Source organism: Phyllostomus hastatus, unplaced genomic scaffold, assembly GCF_019186645.2.
Source record: "Phyllostomus hastatus isolate PE091 unplaced genomic scaffold, TTU_PhHast_1.1 phas_contig_40, whole genome shotgun sequence".
Lineage (NCBI taxonomy): Eukaryota > Metazoa > Chordata > Mammalia > Chiroptera > Phyllostomidae > Phyllostomus > Phyllostomus hastatus.
Window position 1 is genome coordinate 31,353,507 of NW_025333872.1, and position 14,792 is coordinate 31,368,298.

At 34.0% G+C, this 14,792-nt stretch overlaps 1 protein-coding gene across 7 annotated transcripts in view; it reads left to right on the top strand.

The window, feature by feature from the left end:
• Nucleotides 1-14,792, top strand: part of MYO6 (myosin VI) — a 162,347-nt gene that overhangs the window by 85,957 nt on the left and 61,598 nt on the right. For all 7 annotated transcript variants that reach the window (XM_045842713.1, XM_045842714.1, XM_045842715.1 and 4 more), the window contains exons 5-10: nucleotides 652-781; nucleotides 2,949-3,054; nucleotides 4,842-4,897; nucleotides 7,902-7,999; nucleotides 8,332-8,496; nucleotides 12,275-12,355. In XM_045842713.1, the coding sequence (XP_045698669.1) occupies nucleotides 652-781; nucleotides 2,949-3,054; nucleotides 4,842-4,897; nucleotides 7,902-7,999; nucleotides 8,332-8,496; nucleotides 12,275-12,355 (636 nt within the window). The remainder of the gene's footprint in view (nucleotides 1-651; nucleotides 782-2,948; nucleotides 3,055-4,841; nucleotides 4,898-7,901; nucleotides 8,000-8,331; nucleotides 8,497-12,274; nucleotides 12,356-14,792) is intronic.

A 14,792-nucleotide genomic window follows, 5' to 3' on the forward strand; every position in this document is an offset into this window, starting at 1 on the left:
AAGTTGTTCATTAAACATTTAGCCCATCAATATTCTAGGTAGTAGTTAGCATATGTTGTTTTGTAAAATCTGGGACCAAAGTGGTCACCATAGAACTAAATCAGTTCTTGACATTCAGTGATGGGAATAGGCCTAGAACATCCTATGAGCTAAATCAGACTCTTTAGTAATGGGGTGAATAAAATAGTCTAGATGCGTAATATAAATGACCAAACCTTGGGCTGTGGGAATAGACCTGGGAGAGTAGGTTTCATAATGAGCATCAACAGAAGAAGGCTGATTGAGCTAGAGGCTTCAAGACCCAGCTCTCTGTCTGTGATGACTTGGTGGTGATATCATGAGCCTGGAGAGCATGTGAGAGGCGAAAGTTTTCTTCTAGGCAAAGGAAAGTCAAGAGAAATAGCCTTGATTTTGGATGTGCTGAGTTTGAGATGACTATGAGATGAGAAGATGTATTTGTTAAGATGTATTTGTTAGAGAAATATGGGTCCGATAGAGATCAGGGTATGTTCCAGGGTAGAAATGCAGATTTGGGAGTCCTGGTTATATGGAGAATGGAAAGTATTTATTGCTGTATTTTGTTTCTCCTGTGAACCTTGCTTGGTTTTAAATGAAAGTATAATTAGAAAATTTTACGCTTCTCCTGTTCAGACATATGTCGCCAACATTCTGATTGCGGTGAATCCATACTTTGACATTCCTAAAATATACTCCTCAGAAACAATCAAGTCATACCAAGGAAAATCTCTTGGGACAATGCCGCCTCATGTTTTTGCAATTGGTGAGTGATTTCATTGCATCATAGTTTTTGTTCCTTACACTATACAAATTTACTAAGTTTTTTTGTGGATTAATAGAAGATACCATGAAGTGAATATATATTTTGGAGAGCTTGTATGCATTTTGAAGTTATCACCATTGTTAGGAGCCTGTATTTTACAGATTTTAGGAAGAATACTGTATTATTCAGACAAATCATTGGGCAGTTGTATGTCATTATCTTTGTTAAATGCCTGTGTCCTCCTATGTCCACCCAGTTGAAAGTAGGACATAATGAAAGCTGACCTCATGGTTCTTTTTGATTCAACACAATTGGCTCCAGCCTAAAAGTGTCCTCCTTTATAGCTTTGAGGCCCAGACAGGCCTTCTACTGTCCCCTAGGTCATCATTTGTGAGTGTGTCCCTTGGGCTGGACATGAGCTGTAAGAGCACGTGTCTTCCAGGCGTTATTTGCATCAGGACTTAATGAAGTTTAAAGGACTGAAAATGGTGTGTGCTTTCATATCTCTGGGGAATCTGTGTGGAAGGTCAGCAGTATCTGTCTTTGCCTTTCTCAGGTTCTGTCTCTTCTTTATGAACTTGTAGTTCTGAGGAGTAGAGAGATGGAATTATTGCCCCAAACTCCCAAGCTGATAACTGCAGATACAGAAATGTTAGCTAACTCTTTAAACCCAGACATATCCAGCAGTTAAATGATGACATGTTTTGGTCCTGATTCTTAGTGCAGCTGTTTCTCTCTGGGCTTTCACTTCATGCCTGTGTTTTGGCCTAACCAGGCTTCATGCACTTCCAGATTTGGCTGACTTGTGTACTGGGTACTGTTGTGCAGACAGAGTATGTCAGCCAAGTCCAGTGCCACAGCAGATTGACCTTTGATTCTAAGATGCTGTGATGATCATTGGCATGTTTTCTGTCAGCTACCAAAATGGTACATAATCCTTAGAACCTGAAAGTGAGCAAGCTTCTCACTGGAGAGAAGTTAACATATTTAAAGTGAGTAAACTGACTTTTATTTTTAGTTGTACTGCTAAAAAAATATTTATAGTGATTCCACAGAAGTGGGTGGAAAGATGGCTGAAAAATTGGTCACGAGGATATGGGTATATACTTGCAAGTAATTTGCCTGTGGTCCTTAGATAAAAGCCATTTGCAAAGCCTTCTTCATCAGTAAGAGTGTCATGTGTCTGAGGTGAGAAATAGTTGCCTTCATAGGACTAAATTGGCTGGGGTCTAATTTTTAATTAAAATTGTTTTAATTTGAGACCACCTTAACAGAATTAAATCATACTCAACTTATCAGTGTAGTCTCAAAATTTAAGACATTTTGTAGCATAAGTTGTTAGAGTATAATGAAGATAATTAAAAATTATACATATACATAATTGTGAATCTGAACAAATTAAAGCAGTTAATTTTGCTTATTCTTGAGATGCTGATAAATTCTACAAGGTATTTAAAGTTAATAGTATTACAAAAAACACAGTTCTGTTTTGCAATCATGTATTTTTTCTTCCAGAAGAATTTTTGGTTGCCTGATTTTTTTTTGAGTTTTTAATTGATGGTGTGTTACTTCTTTTTTTTTCTTTGAGGACTTCATTAGTTGTTCATAGTGAGCATGTTTTATCTCTGCAGATTTTCTCTGGTACTGGGAAGAACTGAGCCACAGCTCATAATATGGAGACATTTTAATACAAACATAAGAGTTGTTTATTTGGCTTTCATATTACTTAGCTATCAGTATAATAAACCAGCCATTTATTTATTTTTTAAGATTTTATCTATTTTTAGAGAGGGAAGGGGTGGGGGGAGAGAGAGAGAGAGAGAGAGAGAGAGAGAGAGAGAGAGAGAGAGAGAGAGAGAGAGAGAGAGAGAGAGAGAGAAAGAAACATCAATGTGTGGTTGCTGGGGGCTGTGGCCTGCAACCCAGGCATGTGCCCTGACTGGGAATCGAACCTGCGATACTTTGATAAACCAGCTATTTAAAGTAAATACTTTAGAAATGTTTTTAATACTTCTGAATGATTTTATTGAAAAATTTTACTAACTGTAAACACACATTTATAGTTTATTTAGGAGCAAGTTCTCTTTCATAATAAATGAATTATCTATCATTTACTAAGTCTGTATTTAATTCATTCTCCATCATTAATGTGTTATTTTGATCCTAGCTGATAAGGCTTTTCGAGACATGAAGGTGCTCAAGATGAGTCAGTCTATCATCGTATCTGGAGAATCAGGAGCTGGCAAAACAGAAAATACAAAATTTGTTCTAAGGTGAGGAATACTTAGCTCAGCTAGAGTAATTTCAACAGGTTTATTTATTTTTATTGAGGTAAAAGTATGTAACAGAATTTATCATATTAACCATTTCTAAGTGTACAGTTCAGTAGTGTTCAATTCACATTGTTTTTCAGCTAGTCTCTAGCACTTCATGTTGCAACACTGAAACTCAATTCCTGTTAAACAGTTTCTCACTTCCCTCTGCCTCAGCTCTTGGCAACCACCTTTCTGTTTTCTGCTTCTATGATTTTCATTGCTCTAGATCCTCATATAAGTGAATCATACAGTGTTTGCCTTTCTGTGACTGGCTTATTCCACTTAGCATAATGTCTTCAAGGATCATGTATATTGTAGCATGAATCAGAATTTCCTTCCTTAGTAAGGCTGGATAATATTCCATAGTATGTATTTATCACATTTTGTGCATGGGCACTTGGATTGCTTCCACCTCTTGACTCTTGTGAATAGTGCTGCTATGAATATGTTATGAACAAAGATACAGATATATCTTTGAGTTTGATTTGAACAGGTTGACTTTGAATTCCTTTGTGTGTTTTATGACACAGTTTAAAATAAGGGGCTCTATCCCTTTTGAAAAAACAGACATCTTATGTGGAAACTAAGCCATAGATTGAAAACAATTTCTGACCTTACTCTCTTGAGGATACTAGAGGAGGTCAGTGCTGGTTAGTCCTTCAAAATCCAACCTTCATGGGTTTTCCTTGATATTCCCCTGATGTTGGTATGGTTGAAACCCTTTTCTACATAAAGCTTATGACGATTGGCCGTATTTCTCCCTCCCCACAACCCTCCTCCCAGGAAATCCTTTTTGCAGCTATCAAATTAAACTCTGTACTTTGTTTAACATCATAGCATTTTAAATACTTCTTAGAGCTTAAAACTTTCAATTTATATCTTTGGGGATGTTAAGTCTAGTGTTGAAGCTACTGCTGGGACCAGGGAGTACATTCTGAATTCTCTCGCCAGTGTTGTTCTGTGTTGTTACACTTCTTGGTTGATTGCTGCATGGTCAGTCTCTTTATTCAACTTTGCTTTTTTATGCAAATATATATGCTGTTTAGAGTTATTTATATGATACCAATTTGAGTTTGTTTTTGAGTTACACATACACAATTCTGGTTATATGAATGCTTACTAATACTCTTGGAATTCTAAGTTCAATTTCTTTCTCTCCTGTATGTAATAGTCACAATGAATCTCTGATTAATATACACCTTTGAAAATGAACAAGTAATTAAGAAACTGTAAACTTATAGTATAAACTTATATTGTAAATTCAAGGTTACTCTGTTCTGAAATGTGCTGGGCAAGTAATAGTTCTATCGTGTTTTATCCTGTGCTGTAACAGCACGGAGAGTGGTAACTTCCTAGCTGTTCGGTGGCAGATCCCTGTATTTTTACCTCCATAAAGACTGAATTGCTAGGCTATTACAAAAGACTTTGGAATCTCATGCAGAAATGGATATTCCTGTGTGAAATGTGTGGCATATTTAAAACTCAATAGTTGGTTAAAGTCAGATTATTTCTCAAAACAGTTTTGAAAAAACAATGCTGATTTAGATGTTCAGGTCAATCCAAATAGAATTTTAAATGTTTAAAGAGTTATAACAGAATAATTATATTTAAATATAAATCTGTAATTTTTAAATAACCAGTTACTACATTGTTCTAGATTCAAATTTTACATGTGTTAAATATTAAAATTATAATGTGTGCATTATTATTGTCATCTAAATTTTTATATCCTGTATTTTAAACAGATATCTGACTGAATCCTACGGAACAGGTCAAGATATTGATGATAGAATTGTGGAAGGTATTGTTAATTTTAAAAATTCTTATTTTACGTTAGATATCTACGAGAATCCTCTAAGTGGTCTAGAATGTTCTCCTAGAGATCCAGAAGACTCTGTCTTCTAATCTTTGCTCAGATATCATGTTCTAATTTACTTAATGTCTGTTGTTACCCCCTCCCCTCCACTAATGTAAATGCTAAGAGGATAGGAATTTTTATATATTCCAGGCCTCTGGAATAGTGCCTGATACATAGCATACACTCCATAAATATCTGTTGGATGAATGATAGAAATACAGGAAACTCTTTGGCCTTCTGTTTTTACCTTGCTGTTTTTTTTCAAAAAGAGAGAACAAGAGAGTTATTTGGAATTGAGGTACTTGTTTTTGCAAAATCATTTTAACAGAAGAGTACAATTGGAAGACAAGAATCTGTAAATTGATATCCCGAAGCTCTAATGCCTGAATATCCTTTGAAAGCCTTCTTGTACCCCAGTTTGGAGACTTCTGTTCTAGGCTTACCATCACATTGAATCTGCACCACCCTTCTCCATCATAAATTCCTTTCTGGTCTCCCCAGTTAACCGTATTTTGCCGTGTATAATGTGCACTTTTTGCCCAAATTTTTGAGGGAAAACATAAGGATTTGCATTATACGTGGGTAGTTCTAATTCTGTATCTATATAAATGTTTTTAATTCTGTAATGCTTATGTGTTAAAAGTGTGACTCTGGAAAGCAGTAGTGATATTTGTATGAAAAATAATAACCTGGAATATAATAATAGATTTTGTTTCTAAATATAAATAAATAAAAAACTGAATTAAAAATGAAAACAAAAGATTATTTTCCTGAAAGTTGGGGCCAAAAACGTGGGTGCATGTTATACATGGGCATGTGTTATATATCGCCAAATATTTTTATTTCCCTTTAAATGTGCTCTTTGTGTAGAAGTTGGAATGATCTCATTTGCTTTAAACCCTTTAACTGCTTCATATTGTTCTCAAAATAAAGCCCAAATCCATAAAATCACCTCCCCTGGTCTATAATCACCTCCTTTGGTCTAATTGGGTCATATTTCCTTAGAATTTTTATGCTGTAGGCATGGTGGTTTCCTTGTAGTTCATTGGACTGTTCTGGACACTCTTCCTCCTTCCCCTTTCCTCATTGTCCCCTACTAGGCACTCAGTAAGTGTTTTAATAATACTGATGATATTGACATATGTGGGATGTATTGGGCATTGTCTGGTTTGCTTAAAACCTGTGTGTAATTTAAATCTTAACAGAATGAAGTAGGTACTATTTTATCCCAACTTTACAGATAAGAAACTGAGGTAGAAAGAATTTAAGTAATTTGCTGAAGTCATATGGCATATCAATTGTGGAAGTGAGATATAAACCCAGGCATCTTAATTATCTGCTATATATACTAAGTGCATCTTTTAACATCCTTGACAATTTAATGAAAAATTTCAGTAGAACAGAAATGAATTAGGGGCCTTTCATGTCCATGCATTTTGCTAATAAACATTTTTAAAATATGCATCAATAAGGTTTTTCATATTTTTTATGTAAATTGTTAGTTTTACTTACATTTCTCATGGTGATATTATGACATACCTAGGTATGAAGATTTCATAAGTAGTTCTATATTCATTGTAAAGTACCCACTTTAGTGAGGAAATCACCCTTTGATGTTGAATAAATAAGTAAAAAACAAATTACGGGCTAACTCAATAAAATACTAATTAGTATTCTGATTTGTTTACTTGAGGTACAAAGTTGCTTGAGAATTGAATATAAGTCTGGTTTCTTCCATGATGTATTGTTGAGAAAAGTTGGAAGGTATTATTCCAAATGTTTCTAATGCCCTTTATGAGAGGATAGTAGATATTAACTGGCAGGACATAGAAATCTTTTGATGGGAGTGACTGCATCATTAATAGCATGAATATAATTTTCTGATGGAGAGGCCCTAATCCTGCTTTTGGATACTTTATTCATATATTTAAAGATTGAATATGTACCCCATCTTTCAGTTAAAACTGGTATGGAGTCAGAGAAACCTGTAATTAAACCCCCTTTTTGCCAATAGCCAGTTATATGGCCTTCCACAAGTCAGTTGACCTTGCTGGGCATCAGTTTTCTTGACCATCTGAAAGATGGGGTATATGTGCTGACATTTCTTTTGGCTTTACATATTTTCTTACTTATCTTGAGAAAAATAAGAAAAACTGAGGAGTGATCTTTAACAGGGCACAGAGACTAGGTAAGCTTTCTGCTGTGGGTAGAATAAGAGAAATGGACTTAAGATTTCATAAAAAATATTCTAGCAGTAGACGTTGTGAAGCAATTTGTGAGGTTGATGGAGGACATGAGAATAAGATTGACACTGGTATGTTTATAGCTGAGACTCTGATGAGTGCAAGAGTGGAGACTGGTAATCTTTTTGCAGTCATGTGATGTGTCTGATTCTAAAATAAAAACAATTAAATTTTACATTTGTTCATTGGGATTTGAAAATTATTGTTCTGATAACCTTTTGTAGGTAATTCTATAGACTAGTTTGTTTTGCTGGATGTGCATGTAAAAATGTTAAACCTGGAGGTTTTATTCAGTATAAAGTATTTCAGACAAGTCAACTAATAATTTGTTGCTTGTAATTTGTCACAGGAGGTTTGCTGTTTTTTATATTATAATTACTACTCTAGTAGGGCTGATATACTTGTGAAAATCTTAACATTTTTAGGGACTAATTTTAAAAGTTGAGTTACAAATTTTGTAACCTGGTGACCTAAAATTTAATCTTTTTTATAACATTTGCATTTTTAATATATTTTAAGTGATTTTCCATCTTGCATGTTAATAAGGTGTGAATATAATGGTAGTCAGTAAATATTTGTGGGATTTGACATTACATGTGAATTTTTATTGTTGATATTTTTAAGAACTTTTTAAAGCTATATTGTTTTATAAATTTTCTTTATGATAATTTTTTCATGGAATATTTTCATTTTTCTTTCAATAGCTAACCCACTCTTAGAAGCCTTTGGAAATGCAAAGACTGTTCGCAACAATAATAGCAGTCGATTTGGAAAATTTGTAGAAATACATTTTAATGAAAAGGTGAGAGTGAGTTTGGGGATGATACTGTTGGGAGGGTTTTTGAAAAATACAAGGGTCTTGATAGAATTGAAGCTGTTTTTGACCTCATGGTAAATTTCTTTAAATTTCTCTCTGTTACTTTAGATAGCTGGCAGAATATATATGTTCACTGTGACCTCTATAAACACTTTAAACTTACATGTAATGATCTGTTTTTCCCCTTCATTTGATATATAATTACAGCCCTTTTGACAGACAGGTATTTATTAGATGAGATAACTACTTTAACATTTGTAGGTTATACTTTAAGGCTGAAATGCAAAAATGTGTTTTCTCTCTGTTTTGTTTTTTAGAGCTCAGTTGTTGGAGGATTTGTTTCACATTATCTTCTAGAGAAATCTAGGATCTGTGTTCAAGGCAAAGAGGAAAGGAATTATCATATCTTTTATAGGTTGTGTGCTGGTGCTTCTGAGGATATTAGGGAAAAACTTCATTTGAGCTCCCCAGATAATTTTCGGGTAGGTTGGATAAAAAAATTTCATACAAGATTTGCAAATTGAATTGCCTTCAATTATAAAACTTATTTTAGTGGATTTTGATAGTTTTATGTAACTTACATTAAACTTAGTGTAATGTGACAGAATGTCTTCTGTACTAAGTAGATCTGGGATTTACTGCTGACTTTATGATACTATATGGGAATTATGTAATAGGACAGAAAAAAGCATCGATGTTAAACCCATTATCAGTTTAAGCTCAGTAAGAAATTTATAATAGTTCTGTAATGCTGACTTTAAAGTTACCTTTTAACTTAAAAAAATAGTTTGACCACTGGATTAATATTAATAAAGGACCCATGATTATCTTCCTTAATTCAGTTCAACAACAAATATTTATTGCTTGCCCAGTGAGTGCCAGACATTATGCCAAGGTTAAAAAGATAAGTGAAACACACACACAGAGTCTGACTGATGTGTTGGAATGATAAAAAGAGATGGGCGTAGGATGCTGTGGGTTTTGGAAAAGCTTACTGGAACAACTGATGCTTGATCAGAATCCTGCAGTATTTTTGAGTGTTAACTAGAGGGGGAAAGGTGCAAAGGGTATTCCTGCTAGATGCAGAAAGATGAACAAAGACAGGCAAGAAACAGTGGGGCAGGAAATGGTAGGAGGTGAGGCTTGAGAGGTTGGACTGACTTCTGTAGTTAATAAGGAGCTATTGAAGAGCTTTATGTTGACAGTTGGACATCAGGTTTATACTTCTAGCTTTAAAATTGAGTTGGCTTTAAGGGATACAGGATGGGATGAATTGAAATGGCAACCATGTGTAAATTGCTTGGGAACCTGTGGCCATAGGTTTAAGTAACAGTTGCTTAGTGCCTGAATTTGGTTTATTGATTGCAGGGATGTGCAAAATATTAGGAGATAATATTGATTGGACATGGAGACTGACTATAATAGGGAGAAGGGAGAGTTTGGAATCATTCTCCAAAGTTTGACTAGGGAAACTGGATAGATGGAAATACCATGTTGGGGCCAGGTGGAAGATTTATCATATAGGTTGAGGTCAGTTTTGGAGCCTCTGGCCCATCTGATCAGAGATGTTCAGAAGACAGTTATTTATACTAATCTGAAGTGTCAGTACTAGAATGCCAGGCTTGGGAGGTGCCATTACTCTGGTGGTAGTTAAAACTATGACAGTGAGTAGATGAGATTGTCCAGAGAGATTGCACAATTTAGAAAAGCAGAGGATGATCAGATACAAGTTGTCAAAGAAAGATAGCTCAAATGGAGTTGTAAGGGAAGCACAGGGAAAATCATGAGTGCCAAGAATCACAAGCCAATTGAGTTTCAAGAGGTGTAAAGAGAGGATGGTTAGCATAATTTATAAATTTTCAGCTAGCAAATAGTGTCCCTGTGAGGGATATATGGGTGTTGTGGGGTGGGGGTTAGGAATGTAGTTTGTATAAACTTTTGCAGGTAATTTTGATAGTCCTCTTTGGACAGGAATCTTGCATTTGAGAAACATGACACACAATTATATATATATAATTGTTCATTGTGTGCATGTTTGTTTGCAGCCCAGCTTTTCTTTATTTTTTCTATTAGTTTCTTTTAATGTGTACTTGGAAATTTTAAAATTTTATTGTTTTAAAATGCTTTATAACTGCATCTATTTATATATTTCTGAAATGTCCAACCTTCTCTAGAACTCACCAAATTAATAGGGATTTGCAGTTAACTACCTACATTATCTTCATGAAGGTAGAAGAGACATATCTCTACAATGATTTTTAGAAAAGGAACATAAATTACTGTGAATAATATGAAATGTAATAATGATGATGTGGCTTTTTCTTAATGAATTAATGATAAAGTGATGAAATGAGGAGCCTTAGGAGCATAGTTTTTGCATGTCTCAGAATATGCTGCCTTTCCTTACACACAGGTGGGCATCCTAAGAGTGCAGCTACTGAAATTCTTTATCAGGTCAGAGAGTTTTCTGTCTCTGCAGTCTGAGCTGAGAGGCATGATTTCCTCTCTCATAAAGAACGTGTGTTAGGGAGACTAGAGGAACAACATTACTTTTCACCCAAACACATCTGCTGTCTCAGATATTCCTCCCAGGCATGTGTACATACATCTCTGTATTCCTTCCCCCAAATGACTATACCTCAAAGTGATTTGAAAATCCGTTGATAATGTCATCAGGCTTTTCTGTAGTTTACAGAAATTATAGATAAGGTTGTAAAGACAAAGAAGTCCCCTACAGCATGGTGAACACTTTCTAAGTATTTTTTTCTCACTGCTCTATCCAAATTAGTATGTAAAGAATTCTAGAGATACATGTGTTTAAGAACAATTGTATTAACTACCCATATATTTTGTAAAATAAAAGGTTTAAAATTCTTGGATTAGTCAACATTTTCAAATATTTTTGCACATTTAATGGAAACATTTGTTACAATTATGCAAAGATCCTTAAACATAAAGCTTGGATAGAATGAGAATGGATGGCAAGAATAGTTACAACTTTTTTTTATAGAAAGGTAGGAATAAATAAGTATTTTTCCCAGATTTTAATATTAAGTCCATCTGTGTAAAAGCCAAATAATAAAACAGTTGGGGTGGATGGATAAACTTCTTGCTAGCAAAGAAAACATATGTTTGGGCTCTATATTTAAGCTACAATTATCTTACTAAATACTAGAGATCATTTTTGAAATAGTTAATTGAAAATGTTAACCAGTATTATTCCTCCTCCCTTCCCAAAGATTCTGGGGTAGGAAAAAAACTCATTAATACTATTTCCTGGTTTTAACCAATTTTAATACTTCATTATAATGGAGGGGAAAAGATAGATGCTTTGAGCATCTAAAATATTAATTTACTCCAAAATTCAAAAGTACTGTAATTTTTCTTGATATCTATATGATGTTGTATAGTTAATCTTGGAATTCATGCCATGATGCATGGAAACCTAATGACCTGACTTAAGAGAGGGAGGGATGATTTTTAAAATTTTCCCTCTTGTTCCTGGTGTACTTTCTTCCTGCCCCCTCCCCTTCCTCCCTTAAAGGTGGGTAATAGATTCTCTTTGAAACCAATGCAGTGTTCTTTTCTTCTTAGCTACTTCCCTTGTTCTACGTTTTGAAAGCTCGTGGCTTCTAAAAGGCTTCTGAGCAACTAAGTAAATCCTTGAGATAAAATCTGCAATTGTTATTTGAATAATTATGAAGATTCATATAGCAAGTATTGTAATTTATGTATAGTCATTGTTAACTGTCAGTAAATATGGAAGGCATATTTTAGAGAACTGATTCTAAAAGTCAAAAATTTCAAAAATCAAGGGTAATATTTGTTAATTAGTTAGGATTTAAAATATTACTGGAAATATTAAACCACATTCTGTTCCTTATTTGAGACTCTTTACATATTTAGTAAGATGATTTTCATTATTATCTGTACTACATATAAAGATATTTGATAGTGGAAATATTTAAAATTACTGTCCTTTAAATATAGAAAAGCTTTATGGTATTGATTTTTATGTTAATCCTTTAACATAAACTTAATTTAATCTACCTTGAAGAATTGGGATTTTTCACATCCCTGGTTTGATTAGTAGGAGTGAAATGCTTATATAGAAGTACCTATTTGAATTGAGAAATTAAATGATGCTTAGGTTATGTTTAGAAATTCTTTATGATCAGCACTATTTGCTAAGTTGTGTTGTCTTCTGTATTATTTTCCAGAGGATATTTGTTAATTATATTTTACATTTCTTTGTTATAGTATTTAAACAGAGGCTGCACTAGATACTTTGCTAACAAAGAAACCGACAAACAAATTTTACAAAACCGAAAAAGTCCTGAGGTATAGTAGACTATTTTTTTAAATTAAAATCTTTAATACAAAAAAGTATTTGTCTAAAGATATATTTTTTATTTTGGAGACCAAATAATATTTCTTACTTTTAGGCTTATACTTTATAACAACTAAAGATTCATCCAAGTCTCTTTGAGTGTGTATAGTACCTTACGCCAGTGTTGGTGTTGGTGTCTGCAGACGCTGTGGGTTCTGGTTCTGCTTGGTCAGGCCTCAGTACACTGCCCCCCTCTTGTTTTTTCCCAGCAAGAGGGTGGTGAATTGCCTAAGAATTATTGTTTGCTGATATATTTTTTAAAGAGTTTATTTATTTATTTTTAGAGGGGGAGAGGGGGAGAGAGAGAGAGAGAGAGGGAGAGAGGGAGAGAGAGAGAGAGAGAGAGAGAGAGAGAGAGAGAGAGAGAGAGAGAGGGAGGGAGAAACATCAATATGCAGTTGTTGGGGGTCATGGCCTGCAACCTAGGCATGTGACCTGACTGGGAATCAAACCTGCAATGCCTGGTTCACAGGCCGTGCTCAATCCACTGAGCTACGCCAGCCAGGGCTGTGTTTGCTGATATTTTTCAAACTTACTCTCATGTTACCCACTCGGGATTAAGTATAAAGTATATCCTTTATCATTGCTTACTCCAAGGCAGAAATGAGCTTTGTGTAGACACTAAGTGGAGTAAGCATTATTGTGAGTTGATGCTTATGTATTGTTGTATTTCTCTTCAAAACATATTTCTGTAATATATTATAAAAAATTTTATATATAGGTCTTACTAAATTATTACATTTGTAAGAGAAATTATTTATAATTATATGATTAAATATTATTTAAAAAACATTAAATCTTTAACCTAAAAATCTACAACCTTTATAAATTTAATACATAATATTTAAGTAATATGTGACATTATATCTACTCAAGGAGCTTAAATTATAAAATACAAGCCAGGATTAATTATAGGAACTAGTCATACTGTCTTTATTAATTTCACTAAAAGATTGACATTGAGTACTTATTTTTTTCACTTGTTTATTGTTGTTCATTCACAGTTGTTCCCATTTTCCCCCATTACTCTCCCCTGCCCTACCGATCCCCCACCTCCCACATTCAGTCCTCTCCACTCCCATTGTCTTTGTCCATGGGTCCTTCATACATGTTCCTTGACTTGACCTTTCCCCTTCTTTTTTGTTTTTAATTTTAATTGTTGTTCAAGTATAGTTTCCTACCCTTTCCCCCCTTTCCCCTTCTTAATTGAACAAGTTTTTATTGTACTCAGTTTTCAATGTTCCTGCATTTGAGTATCAGAGGCTTTTGACTCCTTTCAAAATGAGTAAGATGAATTATGTCTTCTTTATATTAATAGAAATAAAGCATATGAAAACTCTCATTTTGAATTCTAAGAAGTTAATTTTTAAGTTAACATTTTATCATTTTAGACACAGATGCCTGAATTACAAATTGTAAACTTCAGTTTCTTACATCCATGGGTGCAACTTCTAAGAAGTAACAATGATATTTATTATGGTATCTTTCTTTGTCATGGAGCTATGTTTTCATGAGGCATCATCAAAATATAGAAATTGTATTCTTTCCACCAAGATAATGGAGACATTTCCTTTGGCATGGATTAACCTGAGTAAAGAGGAAAGGAAAACTGGATTGTACTCTCTGAAGAGTAGCATGTACTCTTGGTGCTCTCCTGGGACGAGAATGGACTCTTTCTGATCCTAGTGTCAGCATACTTTGTTAGGAATCATGTTTATGTTACTGAGTTGATGTATAAAATATATAAGTGAACAATATATTAATATGTGTTAAATTACTTTTTATGTCGTCTTTATCAGGAGGATGAGGTGATCATTTTGACTAATAAGCATCCCTTGTCTTGTTCCATTTTAGTGTCTGTAAGCTGTGTATAACTTTTAGGAGAATGCAGCATTTTTAGTCTTCCATAAGAGCAATATATTCATTAATATTTTATTAGAAACAGTTTTTAAATGAAGTAACCATTCAATTATAAGACTAAAAATTCTGCATGCTGTGTGTTTTCTGTTAACTTTGGCTGCATCTGAATGTTTCCTTTGCTCCTTTTAAGAATAAAATTAAATTTCTTTATCTAGACATTTTCCAGAAACTTCACACGAACATTAAACATTTTAAAGAATTTTGTGGAAAGACAGTCACAACTTCAACTGGGAAGGTGCTGGCAACTGGGAGGAAAAGAAACATCTCCTAGAGGCATCTTTAATGGCCAATTACTTTTCACGCTGTATTAACTAATGTTTACTTTTATTTCTTCATTCTGAAGTTCTGGAAAATTCCTAGTGCAACCTTTCAGTGTCCAGTAACTTTTATTTCTCTCCCTTTAGTTTTACAGACCTTTTTTCTTCCCTTTTCTGAGTTTGTTATAGGTTCTAAAAAATGAATACTTAG